Source organism: Nilaparvata lugens, chromosome 9 (assembly GCF_014356525.2).
Source record: "Nilaparvata lugens isolate BPH chromosome 9, ASM1435652v1, whole genome shotgun sequence".
Taxonomy (NCBI): Eukaryota; Metazoa; Arthropoda; class Insecta; order Hemiptera; family Delphacidae; genus Nilaparvata; species Nilaparvata lugens.
Genome location: NC_052512.1, coordinates 41,661,311 through 41,676,629, shown reverse-complemented (window position 1 = coordinate 41,676,629; position 15,319 = coordinate 41,661,311). Strand labels below are relative to the sequence as shown.

The window sequence follows — 15,319 nt, the reverse complement described above, 5'->3', positions numbered from 1 at the left end:
TTACTGTCAATTATTGTCGAATTTCTACTGTTTTGACCGGGTAAGAGTGTATGAACGACACAATATGAGAGACTACCAGTGTCACACAGCTTCACGGGAAAGAATTAAATGAACTATCGGCTTGAGATAACAGTAAAAGTTGCGACATAAACGCCCTATACCATGGGATATCTACTTATGCTATTGTTTCTCTATGATAACATCAACCTTCAAAATTTTCAAATAATTATTCCTGGACCGAAAATCAAAAATTAAGGTACCCCAATTTCTAAATTTCTATACGTTTCAAGGTCCCCTGAGTCCAAAAAAGTGGTTTTTGGGTATTGGTCTGTATATATATATATATATATATATATATATATATATATATATATATATATATATATGTATATATATATATATATATATATATATATATATGTGTGTGTGTGTGTGGTGTGTGTGTGTGTGTGTGTGTGTGGTGTGTGTGTGTGTGTGTGTGTGTGTGTGTGTGTGTGGTGTGTGTGTGTGTGTGTAAAACGGCTCCAACGATTTTGATCGAATTCATACCTAAAATAGTCATTGATAAGCTCTATCAACTGCCATAAGTCTCATATCTGTAAAAATTTCAGGAGCTTCGCCTCATCAATGCAAAGTTTGATTTTAGATTCCCAATTATCAGGCTTCAGATACAATTTAAACAGAAAAGATTGAGCATGAAAATCTCTACAATAATGTTCAATAACATTTTCACCTAAAATTGAAAATAAGTTCAAAATTCGAGAAAATGTGATTATTCAATTTCAAAATGTTGGCAACTGTTGATTCTATTAAATGATTCACTATGAAGAGATAGCAGACCCAATTATCAGGCTTCAGATACAATTTAAACAAAAAATTTCGAGTGGAAAAGATTGAGCATAAAAATCTCTACAATTAATGTTCAGTAACATTTTCACCTAAAATTTGAAATAAGCTCGGAATTTGAGAAAATGTTATTATTTCAATTGCAAACTGTTGGCAACTGTTTCTATTAACTCATTCACTATGAAGAGATAGCAGACCTCGTGTGTCTACAGCGTTATTGTCCTGTCACCAGCTGGCTCTAATCTTTGAATAATAGACTTGAGATGCGCGTGTACACTAGAGTCACGTGATAAATTTTCATAACGGCAAGGAAAGTTGTGTGAGTGCGCCACACCAGATTTTTTTATCTTAATCTATACTAATATCGGGGGGCCGAGCTTCGCTCTGGAGTGTAAAAGCATAGAAAATTTGTAACAAAAGATAGAATTTATAGTTTATATTTATTTATTCATTTTCTCAGTCGTACAATTATTTTTTCCTACAGATACCCTGAAAAGTGACCATTTGTGCACTGATTGCAGGCTGCAAAGAATCACTTTTCCGCACTAGTGCGCAAAGTGAGTACTTTGCGTACTCCAGATTTGCAGCATGACAACGCAAAATAGTTAGTAGGTTATATGGAGCACCAGTGCAGCAAAATCAAAATGAAGTTGGTAACAGTGACTGCTGTGGCTGCTATAGTGAGCAGAGGTGCAACCAAGCACAACGCGCTAATTATTATTCATTATATATTATAACCAAGGACAACGACAGCACAGTGCCACCACAGCACACACCACACAGCTGCCCCCCGCCATTCAAACACTACTACATTATTCAGGCAATTTTACCCATAATTACCCACTTTTCATATTCAATGGTAACTGTAGGAAAAATTTAATGTGAAATACGTGCGCAAAGTTCGTTTGCTGCACTCAAGAAATCATTCCGCCCTCGCCTACGGCTCGGGCGTAAACGTTTCTTTCGATGCAGCAAACTGTCACTTTGCGCACTAGTTGCACAAATAACTATTACAGTTATATGAGGAGGCACAACAGGCTTATGCCCAAAACTGTCCCTTTTCAAATTTTTACAACAGTCCAAGTCAAAATGTAGGTTAAGCTACTATCACTCATCAAAATAACAATTTATTCACACTTAAAAAAAAAACAAACACATCATCAATTTACAAATAGATATACTATGAATTCGATTTAGAATAATAATATCGGGGCACCGAGCTTCGCTCGTTATTTTTATTTATTGATAAACAGAACACAATTCTCTAAAATGATCGTGTTCATATTTCACAGCTGGCTATACGTCATCTTATGAATTTCGGGGATGCGATATTTTGATTTTTCACATACTCACACTTTTTTACTATCCACAGCTGTTTCAGCCAAGGATGAATTATCCTTTTAATGTCGTTCAGCGAGTTTTGTCAAGGATGAGACCTAGTGCAATCGAATTTTTATATCATAAACCTACTATGTTCCAAATTTCGTGAAAATCGTTAGAGCCGTTTTCGAGATCCGTTGAACATAAATAACCAGATATAACATATCTGAACATATGAACATAAATAACCTAGCCTAACCTAGCCTAGCCTAACCTAACCTAACCTAAATATATGAAAATACAGAAATTGCTTGCTTAATATAATAGGATTGACTGTAAGTAATTTGGTTTTTCTCTAAACCGTGTTCGAAACCGCACCATTCTTTTATGATAGCCCTTATTGGATGGAAAAATATTGTCATCAGAGATTTTTGTTTTCATCATCAGCATTTTCAATGAAACTATATTATAGATAACTTATAAACTTATTTTTCGTGGCGGAAGTCATCTGTATTTTTGTCAAATTTTACTACTCTGGAAAATTCATTTACTGATGATTGTATATACAGAGTTTGTGGAAAGTCCGAGAACGGCTTAATATCTCATACACAAAGGTAATTTGACTGTGGGTGTGATTGGGGATCCCACTCAAATTGAAAATACTACTTTACTATGACTTCAAAAATCTGGTCCGCCATATTGAATGCAACTTTATTCTTTTAAATAGAAGGGTGGTCATGCGATACATGATTTCGATACGAAATTTCAAGAAAAAAAAGGATGGCGGAAACCGCACATCGATATCTCAAACAGTTTAGAAGATATTCACATTATTAATCAATATCATGCATATCAGAAATGAAATACATAAGTGGTACTGATTAATAATGTGAATATATTCTGAACTGTTTGAGATATCGATGTGCGGTTTTCATCATCCATTTTTTCTTGAAATTTCGTATCGAAATCATGTATCGCATGACAACTTTCCCATTTAAAAAAATAAAGTTGCATTCAATATAGCGGATCCAAGATGGCGGACCAGATTTTTGAAGTCATAGTAAAGTAGTATTTTCAATTCGAGAGGATCCCCAATCACAAAATTACCTTTGTGTATGAGATATTAAACCGTTCTCGGACTTTTCACCCACTCTGTTTAGATGTATAAGAAACATTCAAAATGTTAACTTCCACTATGAATTTAATGAAGTATTCTGCAATGATATACTATCATTTTATTTGGATGAATGGTATACAGATGAGATATATATTATAAACTATTCAAATTCGATTCTCAGAGTAGGATAGAACTTCTAACCTAAACTTCCGTTGACATTTATTTCACAAATATCAATACACTTTTAGTTGCACAAAAGAAAATTATCAGAATAATGGCGCGTGTACCTAGAACGGAACATGCAATGGTTTTTTTTAAACAATTTCATATTTTGCCATTAAGATATTTATATGTCTTTAGAGTTTTAAGAATATTTTTCATTAGAGGAGGAAATGTTCAAAGTAATGCTAGAGTTTACTCTAGTCGTTTGAGATTTCAAAATAAGGTCATTCTGTTGAAGGCTAAAGTTGAAGCTTTTCGTAGGTTTTTTACTTTTTGTGCTTTAAAGTTTTATAATTATCTACCTTTCCATGTGTCCTCTAGTTTAAGTTTAAGAATTTTTCTCAAGGAATTGAAATCTTGGTTGTTTTCACTAGAAGATGTTGAGTTTCTTTTTAGATAGTATAGTTACTTTTATATTGTATTTTTGATATTATCATATTGCAGTGAATGATACATTTATGAAGGGACAGTTTAACTCTTCAACATATTTTTTTTCTCTTTATTATAAACATTTATCAAGTTTTTATATAATTTTAGCTAGGCTCTAAGCTACTATTTCTTTATTTTCAGTGTGATGGTGCCTCAACACGTTTTTTCAAATGAGGTTACCTAACCACTTTATATTATTGTTTTGTAATGTTTTGTGTATTATTTATTATTGTAAATTGTAAAGTGTGTCAATAAATGAACTTGAACTTGAACATTCGGATTGGCCAAATTTCAAGTGTGCTAAAACAGCTGATCAAAAACTTTTCATTATTTGTGTTTATTATTCAATAATTAAAACATTTATAATAATATCATCTTATTGTCATTTGAAAGAATAAAAAAGTATAAACTCAACCTCTCACATAATTGAACATAATCTTTTAGGTTATTTAGACAAATCAGAATAAAAAATAAAAATACTTGGTCAATTTCCTGATATTACCTCAGATTTGCTAGAGCTATGACCTTCCACTTCTGCTTTTGGAAGTGCTTGAAGTACGAGATAAATTACTTTTAACATGAAGAGGAGAAACCCGTTTCTCCCTCCACAGTTTGTAGCGTAGACACAGACGGACATCCTGCGCACAATTGGATGCGCCGTGTCATTTTGCTTCATGTTCTTGTGATGAAAACATCTCTGTAACATACACAAACCAATATACCTGCTGACCAGTACACTACTTGGAACATTGCCAGTGGAGGGGAGTGTTGCCGCGTCGCGTTACAAAACTCTCTCACTCAGACACAAAAGAAGGAGAATGCTGCTAGGTAGTGGGAGTGATTAGTGGAGGATAGAGCATCGGACCTCTCCGTCTTCGAGAAAGAGCCGTGTTAAAAGTAATTTATCTCGCACTTTAGTTCACTTCTCTGTTCACTGTTCACGTTTATCCTGTCGCGTTCAGACAGGATACAACAAGAACCTCCTTGAAAATTTCTTATCCCGTCTGAACGCAACAAAAGTGACCTAGTGCTTTTCCATAGTGAAGGTTAACCTTTTAAATGTTTCCGAAAACACAAGTGGAAAGAACTATAGTGTAGTATAATAGATGTTCTGTAATAACAAGCAATGTAAACAATAAGATTGAATTGTACTAGATTGAGAACGGAATGAATGAATACACTTACTCAGACCATATCTTGATTGCAGTAGCTGAGTCCGGTGCATTTTTAACATATAATATAATAAATGCTGTTTTTATCATTGTAATTGTCAGCTCATGGTGTCGCCTGTCTCCATCGGACATTCTTGTGTCTGCAAATCGAAAAAAAACAAAAAGATTAGGGGCTGATTTTTGTTGTGTTGGATGACGTCATTTCATCATTGTTGAATTCAATAGAATTTCAGTTTCATTCACCAAAATACAATGATAAAACGACGTATCACAAAGATGAGAAAAAAAAGATTAGGGGCTGATTTTTGTTGTGTTGGATGACGTCATTTGATCATCGTTGAATTCAATAGAATTTCAGTTTCTTTCACCAAAATACAATAATAAAACGACGTACCACAAAGATGAGAAACATATCTGAAACACAGTATGGAATAAATAGAATATTATAGAGAATTGATCATAAGAGTTTAGAATCTTCACACACATGAACACATTAAACAAAAATCAATGGTCTCAAAATTTTTGGAAAGAAAAATCAATGGTCTCAAAATATCACATTACATCAGAGTACAGTAACTATATTATCCTTATTGCTATATTACTGTATTACTATTTGGGTAGTATAGTTAGGCTAGCTTCACACGCTTTCGGTTTTATTCGGTTCGGTACGTTTTCGGTTCGGTTCGGCTCGTTACCGAAAACGAATGAGGCTTTCATACATGTCAGGTTTTAATTCGTACGGTTCTAATTAGGTATTTTCTTCTCAAACACAGCTGTGTTTGGATTTTCACAGTTCATGCTGGTATATCTAAATATAACAGTTAGTGTTAAATTGTAAGATGTTATTTCTTGAACAACAAAATTTTAAAGTTAATTAAAAATTGTGAATTATTTGAATAGTTTCTCTTTGATTATGTTAATTTTGGAAGTTCTGAGATATTATTTTTTTCAATTGAAAATGTGTTCCTTGTTTTGACACATGGTATAAAAAACTTCATCTCTTCTCTCCATTGATGAAACCATGTAATATTCGTGGAAAATTAAAAATTCTCCCTGAGTTTTATTTATATCTTTCATATTTCTTTAGCAAACTATTCATTGAGAAAAATGTTTCTGTGAATTAACAGAAATGAATTGACCATATATGATTTTGAGTTGGAAAATTTTGAAACAGATAATCACGATATCTGGCCCCTGTTTCATAAAGACATAGAAGTCCTGTAATACAGGAACAGCTGATTTTATCAGCTATATTGAGCATGTAATTGGAATGGTGATTCTCCTGTATTACAGAACTTGTAACTTTTATGAAAAAGGCCGCAGGTTAAAATAAAAACAAAAAAGGCAAGCGTGTGTAAAAGACTCTGTTTTTTCCTGTTTCCCTAGCAACGAATTCGAATATAATGAAACCTATTCGTGTCGAGGGGGCGTTCGGTGCTATGCGGTAGCTATTCGGTACCGAATTCAAACCGAATCATCGTTTCACACTTATCGGAATTTGCCGAAAACGAAACGAACCGAACCGAACCGAACCGAAAGTGTGTGAAAGTAGCCTCTCGCTAGCAACGAATTGAAACCTGATGGAATTTATTAGAGTCAAGTGGGCGTTCGGTTCTATGCGGTTTCTATTCGGTACCGAATTCAAACCGAATTACCGTTTCACACTTATCGGAATTTGCCGAAAACGAATCGAAAACGAAACGAACCGAATGAGTGTGAAACTAGCCTTACTGTACATCACAGGAATATTTTACACATTTTGTGATGTAGTGAAGGTGATATGGTAAATATCCATATAGGATTAAACCTGAAAAGTATTTTTTTTTTATAAAAAGTGGTTGTAAAAATTCATATTGTTTCATCTGAAATTCAAGTAAATACAGAGTTTCCTCCATATAGATAATTGAATATAATTTAATATTGGATTCAGTGACTGAAATAATATCGATTACTTAGAGATAGTCATGTCCAATTTTATCATTGAATTTAAATCCATAATTTCCAAATAGAACACATCAATTTTTAGCTGTATTTTCATAGTTTAACATGAAGAAATATGATTGATTGATTTTTATGAAACATTTTCAGCTCTAAATTTGATATTTTCTAAATTTGAAAATAAACAAACAAAATAATTTCAACCAAAATGATAGAAAAGGGAAACACTTTTTCAAATAGCTAATGATATCATTGAGTGAATCATGATTTAATATCAATTAGTTTAATTATCATTATTTTAATCAATATGCACACATACATCCAGATCGACAAATTGTTATCTCACCATCTCTTAGCCAAACATCATGCTTCGGAACGTTTTCATAACTCTCTCTCCTCACGGTATCTCTGTCACTTTCATCGCGGTTCCTATTCTCCATCTCTTCATAAGCCAGAAGTCGCTTTTCTATTCTCCACAAGTTTTCCCACAATTCTAAAAGCACAGTCTCGTCTCTGCAAAAAAATCGTATATTATTCAACAAATTAGGAAAAAAATAACAACATTTTCCGAAAAAATATTTTTTATTCAATTCTTCATTGATTAAAATAGGATTCATTGCGATAAAATTTTAAAGGATTGAGAAACAAATCATTTTCAATGGTAGACATAAAAACATTAATTTCTACTAAGTTATAATTATCATTAAACGAAAATCCCAATTAAATGTTGTAAATCACCTCGAAGATTTCTGCTACTGCAAATATTGACATCAGGGTAAACAGCTAGATGGAAATTCGATGAAGAATAATTTCTACTAAGGTATAATTATCATTAAACGAAAATCCCAATTAAATGTTGTAAACCACCCCGGAGACTTCTGCTACTGCAAATATTGACATCAGAGTTAACAGCTAGATGGAAATTCGATGAGCACTACTATTCAAAAATTATTTCTCAACCCGGGAATCGAACCCGGTACCTCCTAATTGCTAGTCAGGAGTGTTTACATCGAATTTCCATCTAGCTCGATGTAAACACTCGATTCGATGTAAACACTCCTGACTAGCAATTAGGAGGTACCGGGTTCGATTCCCGGGTTGACAAATAATTTTTGAATAGTAGTCCTCATCGAATTTCCATCTAGCTCGATGTAAACACTCGATTCGATGTAAACACTCCTGACTAGCAATTAGGAGGTACCGGGTTCGATTCCCGGGTTGACAAATAATTTTTGAATAGTAGTCCTCATCGAATTTCCATCTAGCTCGATGTAAACACTCCTGACTAGCAATTAGGAGGTACCGGGTTCGATTCCCGGGTTGACAAATAATTTTTGAATAGTAGTCCTCATCGAATTTCCATCTAGCTGTTAACCCTGTTGTCAATATTTGCAGTAGCAGAAGTCTTCGGGGTGATTAACAACATTTAATTGGGATTTTTGTTTAATAATAATTATTTATTAATTAGAATATAAACAAATGCATTTTCTAATTTATTTCCATCAGTCTTCTATTAATGTTCTTATCCTAACTTGAACTATTCGAATGTTGGTTTTATAACTATAACTGTTTTACAACTACCTGCCTTTATAAATTTCAAAGCTTATTGATTTTTTAAAATAATCAAGATGAGATCCAAAAATGAGATCAGCAGGCTCGCTTCGCTCGCCTGCATTTTTTTATTTGAGCATGCTTCATTCCATCAGAAAGTCAAAGTACTGAGAAAACGCAGAAAAGCGTTGGAAAAACGCTAATTTTGGGCGTATCTTTGATGAAATGTCAAAGTCACCTCATCACAAAATTTTTAGACCCTAGCTAAACCTCTGTACAAAATTTGAACATTTTCTGTCTATTACTTGATGAAAGAACTGAGAAAACGCAAAAAGCCGCTAATTTTGGGCGTATCTTTGGCGTTATTTCAAATTCCTTCTAACACAACATTATATTACACCCCAGCTGAGCTTCTGTACTAAATTTGAAAATTTTCTGTTCATTTGTTCTCGATAAAGCTGAGAAAACGCTGGAAAACGCAGATTTTGGGCGTATCTTTGGAAATTTTTCCAAACATCCGTTCTTAGTGCGCCTCTAAAGAGCCAACTGAACATACCTACCAAATTTGAACGTTTTTGGTCCGGTAGATTTTTAGTTCTGCGAGTGAGTGAGTGAGTGAGTGAGTGAGTGAGTACCATTTCGCTTTTATATATATTAATATTATCATATAAATTCTATTTAAGTATATGTATGAGTAATTATGTTTACTTATGTAATATGTCTTAAATATTCTGCCAGTCAGTGAGTGAGTGCCATTTCGCTTTTATATACTAGTAGTTCTGTGAACAGTAGATCTCACGCAGTATTCTCATCCACAAGTACCTGATTGAAACTATAGACCTTATGGAAATACAGCAATAGACTAGCTTCTCCACACATCTGTGTAATCACTTGTCAGCTGATTTATGATGAATAATAATTCTTTAGTCTGATTTTTACTCTAATATTGGCGTATGAAGGAGGCTCCTTTTCCCTTTTATATTATCCTTGAAATGCAAAATTTCCAAAAACCTTGTATATACGTCGACGTGCAATTAAAAAAGAAACATACCTGTCAAATTTCATGAAAATCTATTACCGCGTTTCGCCGTAAATGCGCAACATATAAACATTTAAACATTAAGAGAAATGCGAAACCGTCGACTTGAATCTTAGACCTCACTTCGCTCGGTCAATAATATATAGATAAATGCTACTTACATTTCATCTAATGCTAGGCTCGAGACTTTCAAAATGGCGAGACAAATAAATTTATTCATCACAGTTAATTGCAGTGGCATCAACTGTCGTTTCTGGACCAAATCAGGCACTTGACTAGAATCGATGCCGAATGGCTTTGCGTTTTCTTCATCCAACACTTTTCTGCCGTCTGCAAACAATTAGAATTTTACGAATTTTTAACTGAAAATGCAACAAATTGATAACAAGTGAAATGCAACTTTTGAGAATATTTTTTAATGTTGTTCGTATCAAAATTATGAAAAGAATAAAAAATAAGTTCAAAGAAATACTGTTATTACAACTATTTATTTATGAAATGGAATTATAGTACCCTTATTGATCTATTGATCTATTATAGCATCACTGATTTATCTTGTTTATTGAAAGGATTTGATTTTAGTTGTTAATGTATATACTGTAATGTTAATTAATAATAAGTAAGTAGTCAAAGTACGGCTGCTCCTTCCCCAAGCTCGAGCTTGCTCTTTTGGGGAAGTAGTTCCTTATGTTTATTTGTATTTCCTATTGATTCATTTTGTTGTTATATTTCTAAATTGTGAATTATTGTAATGCTTTTTCAAGGAATAAATAAATAAATAAATAAAATTATAAAATTATAAAATATAATATTAAGAATATAAATTATAATTCAGTGTCCACACCATCGTCATGAAACATCAGTGCTTATAATTTGAATTCTGAATCTATTATTTTATTTATTTCAAAGGGCACCATAATTCTATTTTATAATTGGAAGAAAGTAGCCCTGGATTCATACATTTTAAGAACTATTTATTTATTCATAAATGGCATAAACGCATAATCATAGAAGCTATCGCTTAGATAAGTTGACCGAAGATCATACACTTCATGAAGTTTGAATTACAATGCAAATGGTTTGTAAAATTTTCTTAGTTTTCGAAATGTAACTATATATTTTTATCTTAGAAACCATGTCGAAAACATCTGTTGTGGCACCTAGTGCTATCGAATCTTTATATTATAAACCTACTATGTTCTGAATTTAGTGAGAATCGTTAGAGCCGTTTTCGAGATCCGGTGAAATACAAACATATAAACATCCAAACATCTGAACATCTGAACATAAAATCTGGTGTGGTACATCACACAACTTTCCTTGCTCATATTTGAAACTGCGATCAGACTTCTGTATATGTGTATATAAAATTGTTTTCAAAGTACTTTTTCTTTGTGGGAATAATTGTGAAATTCGATGATTTTTTTAGTCGTCATTTTTTTAAAGTCGTCAAAAGAGCTGTCCTACAAATGAAATATCTCGACTATGTGTTCTTTTTATGAACTGCGCTACCTACCTACCTCATGCACGAGAAGGAGGTTACTAAGTCCATTTCTCAAGGATGGGGTGGACCCCCCATTAGTTTCCCAGTAAGGAGACTCATGCCAGTTGATAGAGCTGATAAATAACTATACAGAGTATGAATTTGAAAAAAATCGGTCAAGTTATTTTTGAGAAAATCGTGAAAAACATGGTTTTTTAGTGATTATCCGTCATTTTTCTCAATAATATTACGGAGCTCCTGAAATTTTCCCAGAAATGAGACTCATGTCAGTTGATAGGGCTTATAAATAGCTATACATGGTATAAATTTGAAGAAAATCGTTAGAGCCATTTTCGAGAAAAACGTGAAAAACATGGATTTTTAGTAATTATCCGCCATTTTTTCCGCCATCTTGAATTGAATTTTATTGAATTTCTTATTGTCGGGTCCCCATGGTATAAGGACCTTCAGTTTAAAATTTCAAGTCAATCGGTTGATTAGGAATGGAGTTATCGTGTTCACAGACATACACACACACACACACACACACACACACACACACACACACACACACACACACACACACACACACACACACAGACCAATACCCAAAAATCATGTTTTTGGGCTCAGGGGACCTTGAAACGTATAGAAAACTTGAAATTGGGGTACCTTAATTTTTTTTGGAAAGCAATACTTTCCTTACCTATGGTAATAGGGCAAGAATAGTAAAAAGTAGGAAATTGCAGAGCAACGGTAGTATTTACCAATGTAGTGATAATATTAGGGCCAAGCCTTATGGAGCGTTTTATTAACCATCCGGCAGTCGCGCTGTTGTAAAAAGTACAACAGTGTCAGTATTTTTGCTGCACAAAACTATTGAATGGGGTGGTGTCAGTGAATGAGTCACCTATGCATTCCAAAACTTTCCCACCATCACTCCACTGAGTTGCAGTATCAACCTAGCAATGGCTCAGTCTTTAGGTGCCATTTATTCGCGACAGTGCATAAGATAGGGAAAGACTGTATACGGGGACTGTAAACGAACCAATAACACAGAATTGATGGCTTTGCTTGATGTACCTTCTTATTGGGCTACAAAATGGTATTCATTCAAATGTTTATAGGCGTAAAATAATCCAATAAGATAGGAATAGTAATTATACAATTAATTGATATGTTTTGACAGTAAAAAGAGTACATAACACTTGGAAAATTGGATGTTGTAAAAATTACAACACGCGACTGCTCGTGTGATCGAGAAGGGTGTCTACTTGAGCCAACTCCTCTGGTCTCTGAATATGATTCATGAGTTGTAAAATCGCTTCCCAGTGGTTCGGAGCCCACCTAAAACTGTATGTCCATTCATCTCTCCTTATCATCCGCCTCATTAACCACGCACAAGCCTGGAGCACATGTGGGCATCACTCTCAGCATAAAAATTCAACTTCCGTAAGATCCAATATTTCAATTGAAATTCTTCTCCCAATATTCACGAATATGAGATGCAATATACAACATATTTTGGAATTCCCTACTAGACTATCCATCTGTGTGTGGGGGGGGGGGGGATTTAGATGTGTTTAGATGTGTTCTAACTTGTCTATTTGTACAAATAAAGGTATTATTATTATTATTATTATTATTTCATTCTAGAATTTTGAATAGCAATTAATTTCAAACACAGATATTTTTGACCCCAAAATAATGATAAAAGATTTTGAATTTAGTTGATCCTAGATAGTTGATCGTTGATAGTTGATAAGGATGTCATTTAATACTAGCAATGCCACAAAAACCAATGGATAGAATCTGATAATGAACCATATTAATTCATAAATTATGAACTATAATTTATTCATTAATGACATAAACGCATAATGATAGATTGAGAATGAGAAAAAGGCTTAGTCCTTACTATTTTCGACTTGTGCAACTCACAAAGGTCTTGAGCTGTTATTCTGCGCGTTAAAAACCTACTATTATTCTGTGTATTTAGATGTGTTCTAACTTGTATATTTGTACAAATAAAGGTATTATTATTATTATTATTATTATTATTACATTCTAGAATTTTGAATAGCAATTAATTTCAAACACAGATATTTTAGACCCCAAAATAATGATAAAAGATTCTGAATTTAGTTGATCCTAGATAGTTGATCGTACATAATATTTCTTTTTTTCATTTCCATTTCCATTTTTCATCCCACTGACCACCTATGAAAGGGGTATAAGGATTTGTCAATTATAATCTAAGTCGTCAATCTATGCATTCCATAATGCAAAAAGAATTCCTCATTGGAATAAGGACATACCTGCAACAACTTCTCCCTCATCTTAATTCGGAACTTTTCACCTGTAAGAGCTTTTATGCGTGTTGGCAATGAATTATAAAGCCGAATTCCTGCACTCTTTACCCCCCTCTCATACATACCAGTTCGATGAATGTCATGTCTATATCTGTTATTGTATAAGTGGAACAACTCTCCTGTATTGAACCTATCTTTATTCTTATCAATAAAACAAGGAGCCTCTAAAATATATACACCTGGTGGTGGGAAAATTTTTAACTCTTTGAAATAATCTCTACAACTTGCTCTAATAGATTCACCCACCATCACTCTAACTGCCCACTTTTGAATCCTAAATATATGTATTGCATGAGTTGAATTGCCCCAAAATATAACACCGTATGAAAGAAGAGAATGGAACACAGCAAAATAAACACTTCTAAGCGTTACTGTATCCAGCAATTTCTTAACGGTTCTAAGAACAAATACTGCCAAATTATGATGTAACAGCTGTGCCTATTGAAAGTTGTGTGTATATTTTTGGCTTCAAAATTTTCTGAAATAACTTAATTATTTATTCAAAGTGCGGTGATATTAAGTGCAAAATTTGACTATAATTTGGTATTTTAATCATTCTAAATTCAAAATTTCCAGTTAATATATATTCTTGGCCAGAACTTTGAACTTTAAATTTCCTCAGTAAGAACATAACCTTTTTTTTCGGACATTTCATTATTTATCAAAATTTGGGAACAGAATAGTTTTGGGCAATGCCTGTTGTTCTATCCCGATCATATTCATATGATTTGTAATTATACCAACGAATAAATATTCAACATAATTCAACGAATAATAAATAAATAAATTGAATTTGCTTTAACAATATATCTGTAGTGGGGTCCACGCTATAATGGAAGTGTTTGATAAGCAATGGTATTGCTATCCCTGTCTATCATTTAACAAAGCGGATAGCGCTATCTCTTTCTCGCTTTGCTCTGTTGCCAGATCATCTTTTAACAATGTAGAATTAGTAATCAATTAACCAAATAGTTCATCCTAATTATGAAAATTCATTATGAAATCTTTAAAAAATAATATAAATTCTTGCTTAATAAAATATAAATGATTATTTTAAAAGAGAATGAACAGTTCGGGCCGTTTGCACAGTAAAAGTTTAAACTAAATTTAATTTTAAACTGGATTAAATCCATATCAAGTCTCGTTTGTTATGATGTGGTTCATTTTTTGTTTAAGCTACCAGCTGATTGAATTCAGTTTAAGCTTTGACTGTGCAATCGGCCCTTAATATTACATTAATAAACCTGTATCAGCTACCGTCTATAGAAGGCATTGCCAATACAAAGGATCGGCAACGTTGTTCTCGTATCTTTTTCCACTGCCATAGTAACGTGGACCTCACTTTAGTCGAAGGAATTCTAATAAAATATTTGTCCATGGCTCATTTTCAGAACTACAGTAATCAAGTAGAAGAAGAATCTGAAAATAGTTATTTGTGCAACTAGTGCGCAAAGTGACACTTTGCTGCACCGAAAGAAACGTTTACTGAGTTCTGAGTTTTTACTATGGTTTCTTGAGTGCAGCAGAGCAACTTTGCGCACGTATTTCACATTAAGTTTTTCCTACAGTTACCATTGAATATGAAAAGTGGGTAATTATGGGTAAAATTGCCTGAAATGCATCAAATGTTTTTCTGTGTAATTTTATTATTGATAAAAACCTTAATCCTAAAATCCTAAAGTCCTCGTTGTCCTTGGTTATAATATATAATGAATAATAATTAGCGCGTTGTGCTTGGTTGCACCTCTGCTCACTATAGCAGCCACAGCAGTCACTGTTACCAACTTCATTTTGATTTTGCTGCACTGTTGCTCCATATAACCTACTAAG

At 33.3% G+C, this 15,319-nt stretch overlaps 1 protein-coding gene across 1 annotated transcript in view; it reads right to left on the bottom strand.

The window, feature by feature from the left end:
• Positions 1-15,319, bottom strand: part of LOC111062848 (probable E3 ubiquitin-protein ligase HERC1) — a 121,345-nt gene that overhangs the window by 39,721 nt on the left and 66,305 nt on the right. Inside the window, exons 19-21 of the mRNA XM_039435890.1 lie at positions 9,796-9,964; positions 7,391-7,557; positions 5,120-5,246 (exon numbers count right to left, since the gene is read on the bottom strand). Of these exons, the coding sequence (XP_039291824.1) occupies positions 5,120-5,246; positions 7,391-7,557; positions 9,796-9,964 (463 nt within the window). The remainder of the gene's footprint in view (positions 1-5,119; positions 5,247-7,390; positions 7,558-9,795; positions 9,965-15,319) is intronic.